The sequence below is a fragment of the Silurus aristotelis genome (assembly GCF_946808225.1).
Source record: "Silurus aristotelis genome assembly, chromosome: 2".
NCBI classification, from domain to species: Eukaryota; Metazoa; Chordata; class Actinopteri; order Siluriformes; family Siluridae; genus Silurus; species Silurus aristotelis.
In genome coordinates this window covers 34341639-34360584 of record NC_139575.1, presented here as the reverse complement: position 1 = coordinate 34360584, position 18946 = coordinate 34341639, and the positions used below count along the sequence as shown (strand labels likewise).

General features: G+C 35.5%; 2 protein-coding genes across 3 annotated transcripts; both read left to right on the top strand.

Annotated features, from left to right (window-relative positions):
- The first annotated feature begins 2257 nt into the window (after positions 1 to 2257).
- erp27 (endoplasmic reticulum protein 27) lies at positions 2258 to 9452 on the top strand. Of its 2 annotated transcripts, none has more exons than XM_083523577.1 (7): positions 2258 to 2371; positions 3480 to 3565; positions 5596 to 5733; positions 6763 to 6879; positions 7026 to 7151; positions 8401 to 8598; positions 8815 to 9452. In XM_083523577.1, exons 1-7 carry the CDS (start codon positions 2314 to 2316, stop codon positions 8854 to 8856), a joined length of 765 nt encoding a protein of 254 aa, XP_083379703.1. In that variant the 5' UTR covers positions 2258 to 2313; the 3' UTR covers positions 8857 to 9452. The 2 variants fall into 2 exon arrangements, with proteins under 2 accessions (XP_083379703.1, XP_083379702.1); XM_083523576.1 differs by having other exon boundaries at positions 8812 to 9451.
- Positions 9453 to 15089: 5637 nt separating this feature from the next.
- Positions 15090 to 16964, top strand: bglapl (bone gamma-carboxyglutamate (gla) protein, like). The gene is made up of 4 exons (XM_083521917.1): positions 15090 to 15236; positions 15334 to 15558; positions 15650 to 15764; positions 16139 to 16964. The coding sequence occupies exons 1-4, from the start codon at positions 15176 to 15178 to the stop codon at positions 16239 to 16241; spliced, it is 504 nt and encodes a 167-aa protein (XP_083378043.1). The 5' UTR covers positions 15090 to 15175; the 3' UTR covers positions 16242 to 16964.
- Positions 16965 to 18946: the final 1982 nt, after the last annotated feature.

The following is an 18946-nucleotide window of genomic DNA, read 5'->3' as shown; positions in this document are numbered from 1 at the left end:
AAGAAGATATATACCCTTATTCGTTACAGCAGCAAAGAAAAAATAAATGCAAATATATAAAAGAATAGAGACATACTTTAGTGTACATTATATACACAACACAAGGTATAAATACAAATAAGATACCGCTAGTAATTAGTTATTCTATAAGACATATGCACGTATTGCAGGTAATATTGCACACAGGTAATATTGCAATTTTTTTTTATTTCTGATATTGCACATGTTGTTTAAGATACTTTGTTATTGTTATTATTGCACAGTTAGACAGTAATAGCAGTGTGTATTATGGTGACAGGTTCACTGGGAGCAGCTTTGATTGTAAAGTCTAATAGCAGCAGGGAGAAAAGACCATCTGTATCGCTCCTTCAGACACTTAGGATGTAACAGTCTGTCACTGAAGGAGCTGCTCAATGATGAAACTGTTTCATACAGGGGGTGAGAGTCGTTCTCCAGCAATGATGATAGTTTTGCTACCATCCTCCTTTCTCCCACCTCCTGTACAGTGTCCAGAGGAATCCCCAAGACTGAGCTGGCCTTCCTGATCAGCTTGTCCAGTCTCTTTCTTTATAGAACTTCAGACATCAAGAATGTCCCACATAGATTTATGCTTTTATTCTAATTTCCTAATAAAAATGGCCAGAAATTGCACGTGAAGAATTATGAAGAACACACAATAATAATTTTGTTCATTTTGACTATATTGTATATTATAGTACAAACTATCAGTGTCATCATCTGGAGAGCTTGAAAACATCACCCTTAAATAGCATGGTCATCGATTTGTTTATGATAATCCTCCTCCACAAAATGATTGACATAGTGAGCTCACTGCATGAACTCTCATGGGACTTTAATGAGAAGCCAAGCTTGGTGTATTGTCATGCTATGAATCAGCCTTACATCTTACTCATCTACAGTATTTGAGTGACTGAAACTAGAACATTGCTCTCATACCCTGAGCATAGCTGACAGCTAATTCTCTAGTGCACAAAACCACACACACACAAACATGTAGTCAGAAGTAAATAGTTCCACTTCACATCCCTGAAACAACAACTTGTGACTAAAACGTGCCTAGCATAGCCATGTTTGGCAGTAACTTCAAAATTCCACTAGGGTGTGCTATGCGGACAAACATTGCAAAGCTGTAAACGTTAAGACAAAAGCTATGACGTATGCTTTTAATTTTATAGTAATTTGTAGCTGCTAACTATGAAACCCAAGAGTGATACAAACAGGAAATAAAACACTCCTCATGTGAGGATACCAAGATAACATCTAGTCAAAAAGGAGGAAAATGTGGTCATACACTCTCCAGATTTGCTTACACCTTTATGTCTTTTGTCTAAATCCACACACAAGACTCTCTTATTAGCTAGATAGCATTAGCAGTCACATTTCTAAACATTAATAATTGTGAATTGAAATCATTCCAGAGAGTGTATCCAGAACCTGTTTAATCATTTTAGCTAGCTGATAAGCATTAGTGACAAACATGTCTGATGCAAACTCATCCCAGGAACTGTCTAGTTAACTTGTGCAAGCCAGTTGGCTAGCATTAGCAGTGAAACAAATTATGAATGAGAATTATGAACAGGATGAAAACAAGGAATACAGAACAACTGAGTTTTTCCTGTTATGGCAAAGTTTGATCATTTAAATATTTCAGTGATATTTAATAGACATTTAGGTAAAAAATAGACAATTCTGTCAGGTTAAAGCTATCATATTAGCCAGCTGGATAACTTTGGTAAAGAAACATTTGTAGATATAAAGTAAAATCAGAAATTGCATCAAATTAGCTCAGGTGGCCCAGTCATCTAGCATGAACAGTGAAAATGATTAATAAAATTTCTAATAATTTGACATTTTGCTGAGTAAAGAGAGAAAAATAAAGCATTTTACTGTGATTCACGAACTATTAATGTGTTTATAGCAAAGGAATTTGTTTAAAAAAACATGCACATGTTCATGCTAATGGTTTCCTACTTAAAGACTTTTTAGACTATGAAAAGAAGCAGTTGAGCTTTCTATACATTTTTCTGAGTGTATGTGATCAATTTATCACCCACATGTATAGTGACTATTCACATTTTTCTTTCACCAAATGTCCATCACTCAGGCTGTGACACGTAATCTAACACATTTTGACCTTAACATTATCAGAGACACCTGTCTGGTTCTCACAGTTTGGACCAATCACTACTATTGAACTAGTTCACGTGATTCACTCCAGTGGTCCAAGAACAGGACCAATATATTACTTTCTTTCTTTTTCTTGTGTTGGTCCTTTGCTGTTGATCTCCCAAAATGTTGCTCCTTCTTGTGGTTTCTTTGCTGGTCACCTGCAGCAGAGCAGAGGATAAAGGTCAGCTTTCTTGAATTTCTCAGGGGTCTCTATGGCATGTCCAGGAAAGGACTAGAATGTTACGTCGGACCTAGTGTGCAATGCTCGAATCTATTCAGTGAATACTTGTTTATCTGTATGTTCGTTTGGAATTACTCAGGAACTCTAGAATGGGGGGAATCTACAACTATAGAATGTTCAGTAGTGTGTGTGTGGGTTCTAGATTGTGGAAATCATTAATTGAGGAATAATAAGTCAATTTATTTGGTGGTTCTGGAATGGTCGAATCTATTAATATAGAGCATTTAATCATTTAAACAAGTAAGTAATTTTCAATTTTAGAATGCCCAGTCTAGAATGTTTAATAGAATGTGCTTGTGTGTTCCAGATTCAGAAAATCCATTATTTCAGAATGTTCAGTACATTTTTGAGAGGTTTCTAGAGGTTTCAGAAATGGTTTAATTTATTATAGAGTTATGTTTTACCCTATTATGCCAGAATAATAGTTTTCTGTATAGTTTATTTAATAAGCCCTTCAATTGGATAGAGTTCTAGCATGTTCTAAATGTTCTAGAACTTGATTGCTTGTTCAATTAAATATGACAATACACCACTTTGTCCAAAAATATTTATTTCTGGATCATTGAAATAATTACTTAATAATGGAAGGTGTCCTAGTTGTCCTAGCACTAGTTAGAGATAAAGCTGTTAGTCAAATTTGGCCTTTTGGGGATTCTCAACAACATTAGATACAAATTAAAGAATTATTAGGAAAAAAGAATGAACTATAGAATAATATAACTATTAATTGGAAAATGTTTGTAGGATTTTTCCGAATAAATTAAAATGTCATTGTAAGCATTAAAAAAACAACAACTGACAAATAATCAAGTTCAGAATGATAACTGTGTACGACTTCTTGACCATTTTAGGGGATTTTAGCTTCATATCCTTTTTGATAAGCATTCAAATTTACATTCTTTATAAAGTCTAACCTCAGAGTCAATATAAGGCAAGTCCATTTTTATTCATGTCAATTATGTTCATTATATTATGCTATGTTGAATATTTCTCAAATTTAGAAAAGTTTGCTATGTAGCTGACCGACAGTTCATGTTTCACCTTGCAGAGCTCATTTTCCCAAGACTGACGGATATCTCTGAAGCAGAAACCTTCATCGACTCAGCTGAAGTTGTCATCGTTGGGTTCTTTGAGGTCAGAGACTGTGTGTATGGTTGTCTCTCTGGTTCACTTGTGTTTTGTATTGTGTGTGAGGGGGTAAATAATGCAAAAAGTGACCAGTGAAAACCTTTAGGAATGCAGACTGACAAAGAGAAAATAACGTCCCTGTGGGAGAGCTTTGTTCTCAGTACCATAACCTCGATGTGTGCTCAGTGAAATCTGGGCCCCGCAGGAAATGCCTGTGTGTAGCGATCCCAGAATGCTGAACGTTTTGGCCCAACTAACCAGGCGGAGGAGGAAATAAAGACGGCAATAAGGGAGCATCTGAGACATTGTGGGATTGGCTGCCTTTGGTCTCTATAAACAAACACAGCAGCAACCCAACATGAACCTAAACATTGTCTGGGACTGAGGACACAGACCTCAAATTTTAAGTGAAATTTCAAACTTCAGTCGAGGGCATAATGTAAAACGCTGTAGAGGGTTTGGCTGCTCTTTTGCAGACATGTTTATCGCATTACCTTTTTTGGGGGGGGCCAACAATGCTCAAAATATACCATCTAAATATGACTGAAGGTCAAGCACATGGCAGTAATATAAATGTGAAATTAATGATAGAAATCATTGCGTTAAAAGATTTGTAAAATGTTTTTTTCTTGTTACCTGTGTTTTTCCACAGGTCTGAAAGTTTTGAGTTTAGCACAACCCTAGAAAACTTTTATATAATGTAATATCACTGTATTTAACTAACCCTTTCTATAGCCTGATTTTTTTATTTATTCAGTTGTCTGATTCATGTGTATATGCATGTGTATAAAAACTGAGAAGAAATAATAGATTTTTTTGCATTAATGTTGATAATATTGATAAAAAATATATTTTATCCACCATATCTCAAGCTGTTGCTTATCACAAAAGTAATAGTGTGAATTTTAAGGCATGACAAACTTTATAGACAAGTTTGTAAAAACCTGACTTTTCCAGTCATTTGTTGTGCTTGGAGGCACACAGCTGTCTTTAGATGCAGTAGCATCATATATTTTCCTATCATTTCACTAGGAGACCCAAACCTGTTCCAGCATGACACTGCCCCTGTGCACAAATCCAGCTCCATTAAGATATATTTTAAAAGGTTTGGAGTGGAAGATCTTAAGTGGCATGCTCTAGAGCTCTGACCTCAACTCTATTGAACTCCTTTGCAATAAATCGGAACACTGAATGTACCCCAGGACTCCTTACTTTATATACATCAGTGCCTAACTTTACTAACACCGTTGTGGCTGAATGAGCACAGATCCCTACAAGCACACTCTAAAATCTAGTGGAACTTCCCAGAAGAGTGAAGGTTATTATAACAGCAAATAAATAATAAATGTGGAATTAGATATTTAGAAATATGAGTACATACACTGACCAGGCATAACTTTATGGCCAGGTATAACATTATGACCACCTGCCTAATATTGTGCTGGTCCCCTTTTTGCAGTCCTGACCCATCGAGCATTAACAGCTTACAGTAGCTCTCTGTGGATCAGAACACACATGGCCCAGCCTTCATTCTCCACATGAATCAGTGAGCCTTGGCTGCCCATGACCCTGTCACTGGTTCAGCACTGTTTCTTCCTTGGACCACTTTTAATAGATACTGACCCCTGCAGACAGGAAACATCCCACAAGAGCTGCAGATTTAGAGATGCTCTGACCCAGTCGTCTAGCCTTCACAATTAGGTCTTACGTTTGCCATTTTTTCCTGCTTCTAGCACAACATTTAGTGAACAAAATCTTCACTTGCTGCCTGATATATCCCACCCACTACCAGGTGCATGGTGAAGAGATAATCAGTGTTATTCAGTTACTGGTCATAATGTTATAATGTCATAGTATTACGCCTGGTCAGTGTATGTCTTATGGTTAGGTCTCCATAAACCTTTGTCTATAAAGTGTACATTTTATAATATAAGACCAAATAAATAAGAAGAGACATTTTGGCTTTGAGATTCATTCATAATCATTCAGTGCATGAAAGTTATCATGTTACTTACAGCATGTTACATGTGTATCAGGCTGATGGAGGGCTGGGCTATAATGAGTTTCTGGAAGCTGTTAAAGTAGTGAAGTCTCTTCCAGCCGCCCTGTGCAATGAGAAGGAGGTGTGGGCGAAATACGGCATTGACTCAGACACCATCTCTGTCTTCAGGAAGGTAGACACCTGTTTTTTTACACTGTTTATGTCCCTATAATATATTCTCATTCGGCTTGTTGTAACATAACCGATTAGGTCTTTGTTGCAATATTAGTAAGCATGTTATTCTAAAAAATAACATATACATTTGTTAAACATAATACCGCATAAAAAATCCACTTAGACAATTTGCACAAGCATTGCATACTTATATTCATACATATTTATAAAGCAATATTGGAGGATTTATAAAGTGCAGTGTCCTTACTTTAAAGAGAGACCAAAAAAAAAAAAAAAAAAAAAAAAAAAAAAAAATATATATATATATATATATATATATATATATATATATATATATATATATATATATATATATATATATATATATAAATGAAATATTCAATTCCCTCTATCATCTTTTATATGTACTGTATATGTACAGTGAGGAAAATAAGTATTTGAACACCCTGCTATTTTGCAAGTTCTCCCACTTAGAAACCATGGAGGCGCTTGAAATTGTCATCGTAGGTGCATGTCCACTGTGAGAGACATAATCTAAAAAAAAAAATTCCAGAAATCACAATGTATGATTTTTTAACTATTTATTTGTATGATACAGCTGCAAATAAGTATTTGAACACCTGAGAGAGTCAATGTTAATATTTATATATATATATGTGTGTGTGTGTGTTTTATATCTAGGTCATAGTGGAGTATGAAATTTGCATTCAGAACTAAGAATCTAGAATCATGAGCACGATTTCAAAACACCTGCCAGCCAAGTGAATGATTTTAATGCTCATTAGATGGTGTTAATTAATGGGCATCTATAACAGTGCTATAAGGCACTATGACACCTTAGCACATGCCACTTCATATATTTTAAGGCTGATAATATACAGAAAAAAATCAATACTATTTAATGAACAAAATGAAGCATCTATGAGTAAAGGTCTATAATTCCTGTGTGTGTGTGTGTGTGTGTGTGTGTGTGTGTGTGTGTGTGTGTGTGTGTGTGTGTGTGTGTGTGTGTGTGTGTGTTCCACAGGCAGATTTGCACCAGGAGAACCTACAACCAGCCGAAATGAAAAATCTAGATAAGGACAAAGTTGTTCGTTTCCTCTCCATCAGCAACATCCGATATATCACAGAGTACAATCAAGTGGTTCGCAAAAATATAACAGTACACACTCACACACACACTACAGTACAGTTGTAGTCACGATATATTGCTTCAACAAGAAAATATATTTATTTTTAAATGTGTCAACCTCACCATTTACTCTTTCTCTTTTTTTCTCTCTCTCTCAGTCTGCCGTGGGTCTGTTTCAGTCCAAAGTGAAGGTGCATGTTGTGCTCTTTGCCAACAGGGGGAGTAAAAATTACAGCGAGTTAAAGGAGCGAGTGGGGGCTTTGGGGCCTCGCTATGCTGGAAAGGTATTCCCAACCCATTATGTGCCAGCACATTCATTATAAAAAACATAATGGGGTTAGTTCATAAACCTCAGAGGTGTACATTAAGAATATATTTATAGGGACACGGTATATATTGACAGTCCCCGCAAATCAATCAAATTTGATTTGTATAACGCTTTTAACAATGGATTTACCCCTATTGAGCAAACCAGTGTCGACAGTGACAAGGAAAAGCTCTGTGACATATTATGAGAGGAACCAGACACCAGACTTATCCTCATTTAGGCGACATCAAATGTCAATTCATTACTGATTCATCATTTCTGAGGTTGTTAACTTTTTAGTGTCAGAGACTCTGGTCAAGTCCATGTATGTAGTATAGACCCACATACTAATATTACAAATACCAGTGGTTTTTAGACATTTTGTAGCTAGGCAACCCTTCAATTGTAAAATACTTGTATTTTATTTTTAAGAATAATATTATAATATTACAATTAGAAAAATAATATCTTTAAACTTTCCACCAACAAAACACATTCATTTTGGAGCTTGGATAATGGACCCCCAATGGCTGTGCTTTACAGACCCCTAGGGATCCCTGGACCTAATTTTGAGAACAACTAGATATATGGTACAGATCTTAAATAAAGGATTTGACCTTCCTTGATAACTCTTTACATTAAGATTCCCAGAACTGACTTTATTTAACACAGCAACAAATCAGCATTAAGACACCACAAGTATTATTAACAATGCAACTAAAACTCTTTCACAATAAAATGAAAGCAAATGAACCAAATATACAATCGAGGCATAAAATGAATACACAATTCCTTGATATACAGTATTTGTACAAAACAACAACCAAAAAAACCCCCTGAAGCTGAACCATTCCATTATTTACACCTGAATCCTCGATTTCTGTACATAATCAACATATAGGATCATGCTGTAATATAATTATTTTTTATTTATATGGATTGTATATTATATGTAAATGTATTATATGGAATTGTATATGGATTGGATTTTATTTACAGGAACCTTGATTTAAAGCATTACCAGAAATACTGTATATGACACTTTAGGGAATTGGATTGTGACAAAGAACTGAAACTATGGACAAATAAATATATAATATATTTGTTTAGATGAAATATCTGATATCTTATGTAAGTTTTTTTGGTTTTTACAACCAGGCTGGTTCTGGAAATAAGTAAAGGGATGGTTGCTCAGCAATAAGCACGTCTGACTTTCATTTCTCAAGATGCTGTTTGTGCTGATAAACGGGAAAGACGAAGCCAACGCTCGTGCCCTGGGTTACTTCAACCTAAAATCAGGTGACCTCCCACGTGTCGGCCTCTATGATGCTGTATCAGACAAAACGTGGCTCATGGGACCAGGCGAGATCTTCACTGAGCGTGTGCAAACTTTCTGTGACTCCTTTCTTAGTGGAGAGCTACAGGTATGATGGCCATTTTAAAATGGATTGGTTCTATCCAATCAAATACCAGAGAAATCTAACGCTGTATAACAGTAATTACACACAAGTAATGATAATTGCACAATGATGATGATAATTACACAGTGCTAATAAACACCATGCAAAATTTCGGACATATTTTTGACGTTTTCTTGCGATTATGGTGGGTCATGATAAATTGTTTTTCCCCCTCAGAAGAAAGAGGAGACTGGAGAACCTGAAGTGAAGTCTGAACTCTGAATGTCACCAAAAACAAATAATTTTTTTTTTACAACATATAAATGTTTTGTTTGATCCTATGCGAGTGAGAGCGAGAGAGACGGTAGTCAAAAAGCCAAATAGTTTGAAACCAGTATAAAATTGTGTTTATTGTGTGTCCGAGAGAAACTACAGCGATTTCTTTTTTTAAAGGCCGAATCTCTATACTGTATTATTTACACTGGTGCGTGGCTTTCTCTCGGACCGCAGACACTGGCAGACTGTTGAAAAATCTTCGGCGGTAACTGAAATACGCTGGCCTCAAACATCATTTAGTCCAGACTGTATAAAACCTTATAAAAATGTCACTCATTGCAATTTATTTACAGTGTAGTAAGAACATGATAAACAATCCAGGTAGACTCTGCTATATAATCTTTGGATCATTTTTTCCATAAGAAGCATAAAAAAAAAAATAGTAGTAGTATTGTAGTAGTAGTAGTGACAAAAGAGATTTTTACCCCTACATGTATTTTCACATATTTCACATGTTCACATGTGGCATGAAATTGTAAACACACAATTAAAAAAAACTTCTAATGAAAAATATAGAAAACCGTCTCATGCCTTATATTTAGATTTGATGTTGTCATATATATATATATATATATATATATATATATATATATATATATATATATATATATATATATATATATCAAAATATATATATCAAGATATATATATATATATATATATATATATATATATATATATATATATATATATATATATATATATATATATATATCAATACCTGTATTCTTTAAACCTTATCCATGTAAGTCACATTGTCTTACACAGAGTATACGAAATCCAATGCCACACTTTTATTTTTCTGTAAATTTATTGTTTATTTAAAACAATAAATAAATAAAGTAAAAAAAAATAAGTTTTTTTTTTTTTAAGTACACTTTAATGCTAGACACTTGACTAATTTAATACTGGACACTTGAATTAGAAAATTATTTACTAATATAATAATTTATTGAATAATGGACTTTATTAAATGGACTTGTATGTTTATTGAATTTTACATCATGGTTTCCTGTTATTGGCCACATCGTAAAAAAAAGGGGCATTTTTAGAATATAGAAAGCCTTAACCATCAGATCTTTCCTTTTTTATTTTGAAATGGTTTTCTGTTGCAATTTTCTGTTCTGCAATTTTATTATTTATTCCCCCCCCCAAAAAAAAAACCCCAGCTTTGTTCTGTTGGAATTCTTACCATGATTAAAACAACGTGGTTCCTTCTCTTAAGTGAAATTATACAAAAAAAAAAAAGATTCCAGATTTTCCAAAAGTTTTACTAATAACAACGATTGCTGTTAAGATTTTGTACATTAGGTAATGACATAATTTTCTGTTCTGGATAGCCAATATACAGTATTTTCTTTACTTTACGTTCCACTTAAGATCATAAATATAAATATCAAAATTCCAAAACCAGACCTAACTTTGTGAATTTTTTCAAACTTTACTGGGTTTTTTTATTTTTATTTTTTACTTTATACATCTAAAATATTGTTTCAGAGATTTGATGTGGATAATTGAAATGTCATATAAATGAGAAATTTAAGATACAAGTCATAAATGTTGGACTTAAAATGCCAGGATGTAATGTAGCTACAGGGTTATGCAAAATCGTGAGGTACAGGAGCTTTTTTTTTGGCAAAAGAAAAGAAAAATCTCTGCTGCATCATTCTCCTTAGGTGAATCAGGAAAAACAGCCCAGCAAGTCTATAAAAAAAGGTTTAAATTAAAGGTCTAAAAATGTTTTGCAGGAGTAAAGATCACATGTAGTAGTTCAGGTTGTTTTTATCCCTTTAAAGTCTGGTTGTAGTGTAAAAGATGACCTGAGAGAGAGTGAGAGAGTGAGAGAGTGAGAGAGTGAGTGAGTGAGTGAGTGAGTGAGTGAGAGAGAGAGAGAGAGAGAGAGAGAGAGAGAGAGAGAGAGAGAGAGAGAGAGAGAGAGAGAGAGAGAAGGAAGTAGGGTGGTGAATCAGACAATCACATCAAATTTTTCCTGCATTCTTGGCAGACAGACATGAAAATTCTCTGGCGTTCGGTTTACACTATAGAAACTATGTATAAAACACTGCCTTGTTGTGTTCGTCTGTAACTGACGGACCAATACCATAGAGAAAGGATCTCAACCCTGGAAAGTACATTATGCCCTAAAAGCAGATAAACTCTTACTATAATTATGCCTGATCCTGTACAATTCTTCCAACAAACTGCCTCGGTTGTGTGCAGCGCTATAACTCTGTGTAACATACACACACAGCGGTCGGTTGGGTTTGTTTGTGGTGTCTGCCCGTGATGGCGGATGCCAGCGGTGAGGCCACATTCGGCTGCTGTGCTCGGTGAACCCTCTTCCAAGAACTTCCATTTTGCTCTCTCTCACACACACACACACACACACACACACACACACACACACACACACACACACACACAAACACAAACACAATCTTTCGCTCTCTATCTGTTCCCTGGATCGGTCTTATTTCTTTGATTGGTCTCTGGCAACTGAAGTTATCTCCTGCTTTGTTCTGGAGACACTTAATATCATCATTGGAGTCTTTTACAACCACTTTCTAGATACCACACTCATACTCATTCCATCATCAAGAGTTCTAAGGACCCTGACATACCTAGAACTAGCAACAACCATGGTTTGCATCTTGCAAAAATGACAACTGGTGTCTTATATATACATCGTTTTTGTGCAGGCATGAAACAAAATATCTGGCCATACCAGCAGGCAAAAGTAGTTTCTATTATTAGTATTTAGTTTTTGTATATTCTATTTTGAAAAAAAAAAGAAGGCCCAATCGTGTAGAAACTGTTGCTCAATAGTATGACATTACTACCTATAAAAGTTATTAGAACAGCCAGTCAGGGAAGTCGATCTCATCTGTCTTCAGATCCTATCTTTCTTCAGCATGCACAATCAGTGCTGATGGTCTCTGATAAGAACCTCATAAGGACACACTGCAAAAGCTAGAAGCCAGTGCCTCCCAAACATCTAACTTCTTTAAGACAATACTACAACACCTGCTTAGAACATCAACAATAAGTAAGACTAGGTTATGAAACTGATGTAGAAGGAAGGGCTGGACACAATTACACTGAACAGACTAACAAAAAGAGATTTTACTGTAAAAGAATTTTACATTTTTGAAAAATGCCTCTAGTGTGACTTTAACTAATGTTTCCTCCATAGGCATGTCTTTAAAATAAAGCACTTTTTGGATATTTGTAACATAGCAGACTACTTATTTTCTTGTAATTGTTTCAAGTAAACAAAAACCTGCCACATTTTAGTGCATTTTATTGTAATTGCTATACAAATATCTCATTTAAGGATTGTCTCATATTTCATTTATCTCTCATTTATATTATTTTATTTACAATTATCTCACTTTTTATAATTTTGTCAATTGCGGGTTAAGAGCCTTCTGATCAGAAGTCCAACATTTAAGCTAAGTCTAAACACTAAGCTACCTCTACCCTATTTGATAATGTACTCTATGCACACACTGCCTAATCAGTACCTCGTCAGCATCCCTACTTGTTTGAAAACTTTATTTTTCCCTAAAAATAAATCTCTGTGTTACAGACAAATTAATGCACATTATAAATGACCCCTAACCACACAAACATCTGGGATGTTAGTCGTCTTTTTATTATTCGGCCAAAATTTTTATTTTATTTATTTATGCACAGGATTTTATTTAGGTTGAATGCCTAGGTGAAGCTGCAACCCTGAATTTTGTCAACAGTATGTCAAAATGCTAGGGAGGTTCAATCTAAAGTTGCAACAGAATTATTAATCTGAATTTGTGTAAAAATGGTTAATGGTGCATCATAAGTTCAGCTGGTTCTGGGAAAAGTCATTTGGATGCCTAGTCACTTAGACAAGCCAATTGGATTCTGATATTTTATTCTACATTCATTAGTCACCAGCTCCCATCTGTTGTGGTCTATGACTAACAAGCAAAAGAGCCATTTGCATGCGAAATACAGAAAAAAAACGCAGCGCTCATATTTGAAAATTACAGCATTTACATTGGTAAAACTAAAGAGGATTTGCCAAGGCTCAATGTGGCAATGTTTCTCTTTTTTTCCCTAGAGCATCCCTCACATTGGGACGATTCCACAAAAGTCATTGCAGCAGACATTGAAATTATATACCAGACTGGCCAAGATAAATTACTTCCACCAGGAATATCATAAACATGCATAAACAACAAGTCAGATGTAGGGGAGAGGTTCAAAAACATCTCTGGTATAGTAGCTATAACTCTAAAACCTTTACAGTGATGAATGCTTGATACATAAATGCATTGGTTTTTAGCTGGACATGGATCAAGGCCACACATTCACGACTTATATCGACTTATATCGAATAACCCCTTTATCAATGTATTGATTATATCTGCAAGAGAAAATCTAAATGTAGTCCCCAGAAAACACATCACACCAAAAATGTAAACATATAGAAACACTCTAACAGGCATCAAAGTCTGCCCTAAAATCTTGTGTGGTTTAGTCTGACTGTGGTTTTGGTTAGTCTAGAACAAATCTGTAATTAAAACGGGCACATAATGAGTCCCTTTGGTCATTTACAGACGGATCACACACACAGTCAGCAATTAACTGGTCTGTGTGAAAGGATTAATGGTGCACCCGAATGAAGAAGTGAAGGGGAAATCTATCTGATTATGCGTCATATGAAAAAAAGAAATGATCATGTGTGTAACAGGTTTCATTTGTTTAAAATGTATTAAAGTTTGGATATAGTACACTGAAATGTGCACTTCTGAAGTAATAATTTTGAGTGAACATTCTGGAAAACATACAACGTTTAACCAGTCCTGATATTAAATATGATACAGGTAAATGAAACATGATTGAAAGACAAAAAAGTCTGATTGCATAGAAGTACAGTGACTAGAACAGGTTTGTGGGTTAATGACTTTATTTAAATTAAAAACTAAAGAGAAAGGACATAATGAGCAAGTCTTTCAAAATTAAATGAATTCAAGAGATCATTAAATAGAATTTGTGTGTAGGCTAGGCTTAAAAACATAACTAGCTTGCTAGCTAACTGGCCGAAGGCTAAGAAACTAGGTAGCTAGCTAATTAACTAATGATTTTACTTGAGTTTTACTTTACCTCAGTCCATAATTTACATCAGTTTTTCAGTTTTACCTTTGTTTCATGTTACCTCTGTTAAAATTGACCTCCATTTTAGCATTTCCTTTTGTTGACTAGTTGTTTAGGTTGAGTTGTTCAGTGTTTAGTTTAACTTTAGTTTGAATTTACCGCTGATCATATTGAAATTTTCGCCATCACTTTTAATATACATTTAACTTAATTCGACCATTTAGCAGGTACAGATTGTCTTAAAAAAAAACATCAACCATTTTTGACTCTCTTTCTTTTTAAGCTAATTGAAATGCAAACTGGCATCTGCTGCCATTTTTTTGTTTGTTTGTTTTTTAATAATGGTCTTTAGTGGATTTGTTTTTACACGTTTTATACATTGCTTTTATACAATTTATACATTCGTTCATATACAGTGCTCTGCTCTAAATCATCAAGAGTGGTGTTGATGACCTTGCATTTTGGTCAACAATCCTGATGTTGTGCTTTATGATCATATATTATAATATTCTGACAGTTAACTAACAAATGATGCTTGTCACAAATTGTTGGTAATGAATAAGTACAGACTACTGCGGGGCTTTTTTTTATCATTGTGCATTTTAAAATGTGTATAGAGTTGAATGGGGTCAAAAATCCTTTTTTTTTTAAAGAAACATTTTGGTGAAAAACAGATGTATACATTTTAAGAATGTTTTGACCCAGATCTATATAGACCTTTCAATTACTTTCAATTCAAACCAATCTTCCAAGAAAGTCAAGTCAAAATTGTCTGTGGTTGAATTATATAGTGTCTCGGGTGCATGTACGACTGTTTTAGAAAGTGGTGTTTGGGGTGCATTTGTGCAAGTGTGTGTGTGTGTGTGTGTGTGTGTGTGTGTGTGTGTGTGTGTGTGTGTGTGTGTGTGTGTGAGGGTGTGTGTTGAAAAGCCAAAAGAGGCTTGGTGTCACTTGATTCTCAAACCAATCACAACCTTTGAAAACAGTCCTTGTGAAGGGGTTAGAACAGTATAAAGGTGCTCAGGAAAAATGAGAGAAAACAGAGAAAGAAGAACTGAAAGAAGAAGTCGAACAAGACACCAAAAGTGAAACTTTGAAGAAAAGAGCACCTACAAAAGGCAAAAAGATGAAGACGTTCACCCTTTTCATCCTCTGTGCTGTGCTGTCTGCCTGCATGTCTACAGGAGGTAAGAAGGACAAATTTTGTCTCTGTATATTTATATTACAGTCTAAAGGTTATGCATGTCTTATGCATTCTGAGTCTGTGTTATGTCCTGTGTTCAGTACTGAATATTGCTGCTGAACCTGACGCCGATCCTGCACCTGACCCTGCCACTGATGCCCCTGCTGTGTCAGACTCTTCCTCTGAATCAGACTCTGCATCAGACTCTGCCTCTGACTCTGCATCAGATTCTGCATCTGATTCTGCCTCTGACTCAGTATCCGATTCCGCCTCTGATTCGGCCTCCGATTCTTCCTCATCTGAGTCCGACTCTAACAGCGTTGAAGGTGAGCTCATTGCACTTAATTACGCTTCATGCTCGTTTTAACAGGATCGTTTATGAGTGCGTGAGAGACACCAGTGTTTCTCATCCTGCAGCTACAGGTGCACCTGACCATGTGATGGTGAAGAGATCTATTGCCACGGCTCTGCTGAGGAGACACAGAAGAGCTGGAACTCCAGCAGCAGACCTGACCCTAGCTCAGCTGGAGAGGTACATCTTCAACTCCACACTTGATGTTTTCCACAAATGTATTCTATTTTATTTTATAAAGACAGTATTAGAGTTTATTCTGCTATATTCCTGAGTATTCTATTCTATTCTATTCTATTCTATTCTATTCTATTCTATTCTATTCTATTCTAAGAAGACTGTATTACATTCTACTATTTTGATATTCTATTTTAATATAGTGGTATTTCTTAAATGTAAGCAGTTCAGACAGTTCTGTGCAGATCTCAGTGTTCTATTGTATTTTATCTACTGTGTTTTATTCTTTCATATAAAATACAAGGTTGCATTTTTGCTCTAATGTGCAATTTAAAAGAATTAGCCAAATTTTACCAATTCCATTTCTTTTTCAATAGTCTGCACGAGGTGTGTGAGGCCAACTTGGCCTGTGAACACATGTCTGACACCAACGGGATCGTGGCAGCTTACACCGCATACTACGGCCCTATCCCTTTCTAAATGGCCTCGGAGAGAAGTCGCTTCTACAAGGACTCAAAGCTAATCCAGATTTAGATGGAACAGAAATCAGCTTTGCGGTATTTGAACGGGTCTCACTGCCTCCGCTGCTTTGCATAGATGTGAAGGGAGAAAAGTAAACAGCTGTTTTTTTAGCTTTTTTTTTCGACAGCTTTGCTGTATGTTTTCACTGAAACCACTAGAAAGTTTCTGGTTTTGTATCAGAGGTGACAGCAATCACAGCGACTCAATTATGTAGTAGTATAAGAATGGCATGAGTATCTCACTATGTAAGTGGTCTTTGTGGTGCGCTCAACCTGACAACTGTCACAGGGACTGTAAAATGCTACATCTGCTAATGTAGGGTTTAATCATAGAGCTGTTTTGTTATATCTGCATAGATCAAGGATTGGCACAGTAGTAGGCAAACCATAAGCGTATTGTTCATTTAATTTAGCCTTAAATTATTGTTTTGTGGAGTTTAAGATCTCTTGAAGGCTTAATGCCATCTTTCATTACAAAGGTGCTAAACCTCCTTACCTTACGCTATAAGCCAAGGGAGATAAAATCATAAACTGTACTTTACTCACATATTTGCTAGTTGAACTAGGACTGTGGATAGTATTTTTTTTTTCTTTTAAATATACACATTACATTTTTAAGTGACACAATGATATGGAAAATGCTTGTATGTTGTTTCAATAAAAATGTTTTGACGTGTACAAATGTGAACTTCGTCTGTTTTTTGTAAATGTATCAGGTCTGATTCACTAAATGATATATAACAAACATTTACACACTTTTTATTTTACAGTAACAGCAAATCAGTAGGTTAATGTTTAAAGTTGCTCCCTAATTTTCCACTGGAAACACTCATCTTTAATCTTGTTTAGTTCGTCAGTATTAAACATACATATGTGCATATATTATATAAAGTCATAAAGTCAACTTTCTGTCATAATTTTTTATAGGTAGTCAGATTTAACAGCTAGCAATAATTGTAATAATTTATGGGGCCATTTATTTCTTGTGCAAAACAATTTAAAATGTTTTAAAGCTTGAATCTAAGAGAACAAGTATTTCAACATTCAAATCTTTTTAAGAAAATGGAAATGGCAATGAATTAGCAATGAATTAGCAAATATGCAGGACATACAGTAGTTAGTTAAATTTTAGTGCAAAATAATTTGACATAATAATAATTTACTTAAGTTTATTAATTGTAAGTAATAATTTCATCCTGGTAAGGGTTATTATAGAGCCATAGCTTGTCCCAGGAACATTGAGTACAAGACATAACCACACTTTAAATAGGATGGCATTCATTCTGAGGGCAGTTAAAATACAACCTTGCAAACAGTATGGAAGGAGACGTAGTAACCTGTAATAGTGTGCAGAAGTCGAAATCATGGTGTCCATGTAATAAAAGAAGTAGTGCTTATTTGAATCCCAGTATTAGGTGTCTGGCAAAAAGAAGATAGATTCTTTTTTTTTTTTTACACTGGTTGCCATTTCAGAGGTTGTATTCTTATCATTAATTGGGAGTTTACAAGCCAAAAAACATGATCAAAATGGCAAAATATTCAATATAACAAAAAGAATGAAAAGAAACAAGCACTCTGGAGACCACATGCAAAACCATTAGCTCATCTAGCTTTGCTGCAGTAAACTGTACATTTAGAAATCAAAATAATAATTATTTAAAATGTCAGGGTACCTTTTTTCCCCAACTAACAATCAAGTGCTCTAAGGTATCTGATGTAAGCCCTTCACAGTCAGCAGTGTGGGGACACAGCGTAAAATCCATGTTGCTTGAAGCTGCTGCCGAGAGAGAAGTTGTGGTATTGTATAAGGAAGTCAGGTGTGTCAGAGAAGTATGTGAGGGTGGTACAGGACATGTATGAGGACAGTGTGAAGTGAAGTGTGCAGTTGGAATGACAGACTGGTTTAAGGTGGAGGTGGGACTGCATCAAGGATCAGCTCTGAGCCCTATCCTGTTTGACAGACGATGTCAGACAGGAGTATCCGTGGACTATGATGTTTATGGATGATATTGTTATTTGTGGTGAGAGTAGGGAACAGGTGGAGAAGAGCCTGGAGAGGTGGAGGAACATGCTGTGGAGAAGGGGAATGAAATTCAGTAGGAGTAAGACAGAGTACATGTGTGTGAAGAAAGGGAGGGCAGTGGAGTGGTGCGGTGCGGCTGCAGGGAGAAGAGGTGGTGAAGGTGGAGGAGTTTGTGTACCTGGGGTCAACAGTGTAAAGTAATGGAGAGTGTGTTAAAGAAGTGAGTGGAGAAGAGTGATAACAGGAGTGATTTGTGATAGAAGTGTATCTGCAAGAGTGAAAGGGAACATTTATAGGACTGTGGTTTGACTATGTTGTTATGTTTTAACAGTAGCATTAACTAAAAGACAGGAGGTGGAGCTGGAGATGGCAAAGTTAAAGATGCTGAGATTTTCATTAGGAGTGACGAAGAAGGACAAGATTAGAAACGAGTTTTTTAGAGGGGCCATCATTGTAGGATGTTTCAAAACAAGGTGAGGGAGGTTAGATTGAGATGGTTTGGACATGTCAAGTCAAGTTTATTTCTATAGTGCTTTTACAACAGTCATTGTCTAAAAGCAGCTTTACAGAATTTAACAGTTAACCCTAACCCTGATGGTGTGTATTTATCCCTGATGAGCAGCCATGGCAACTGTGGCAAG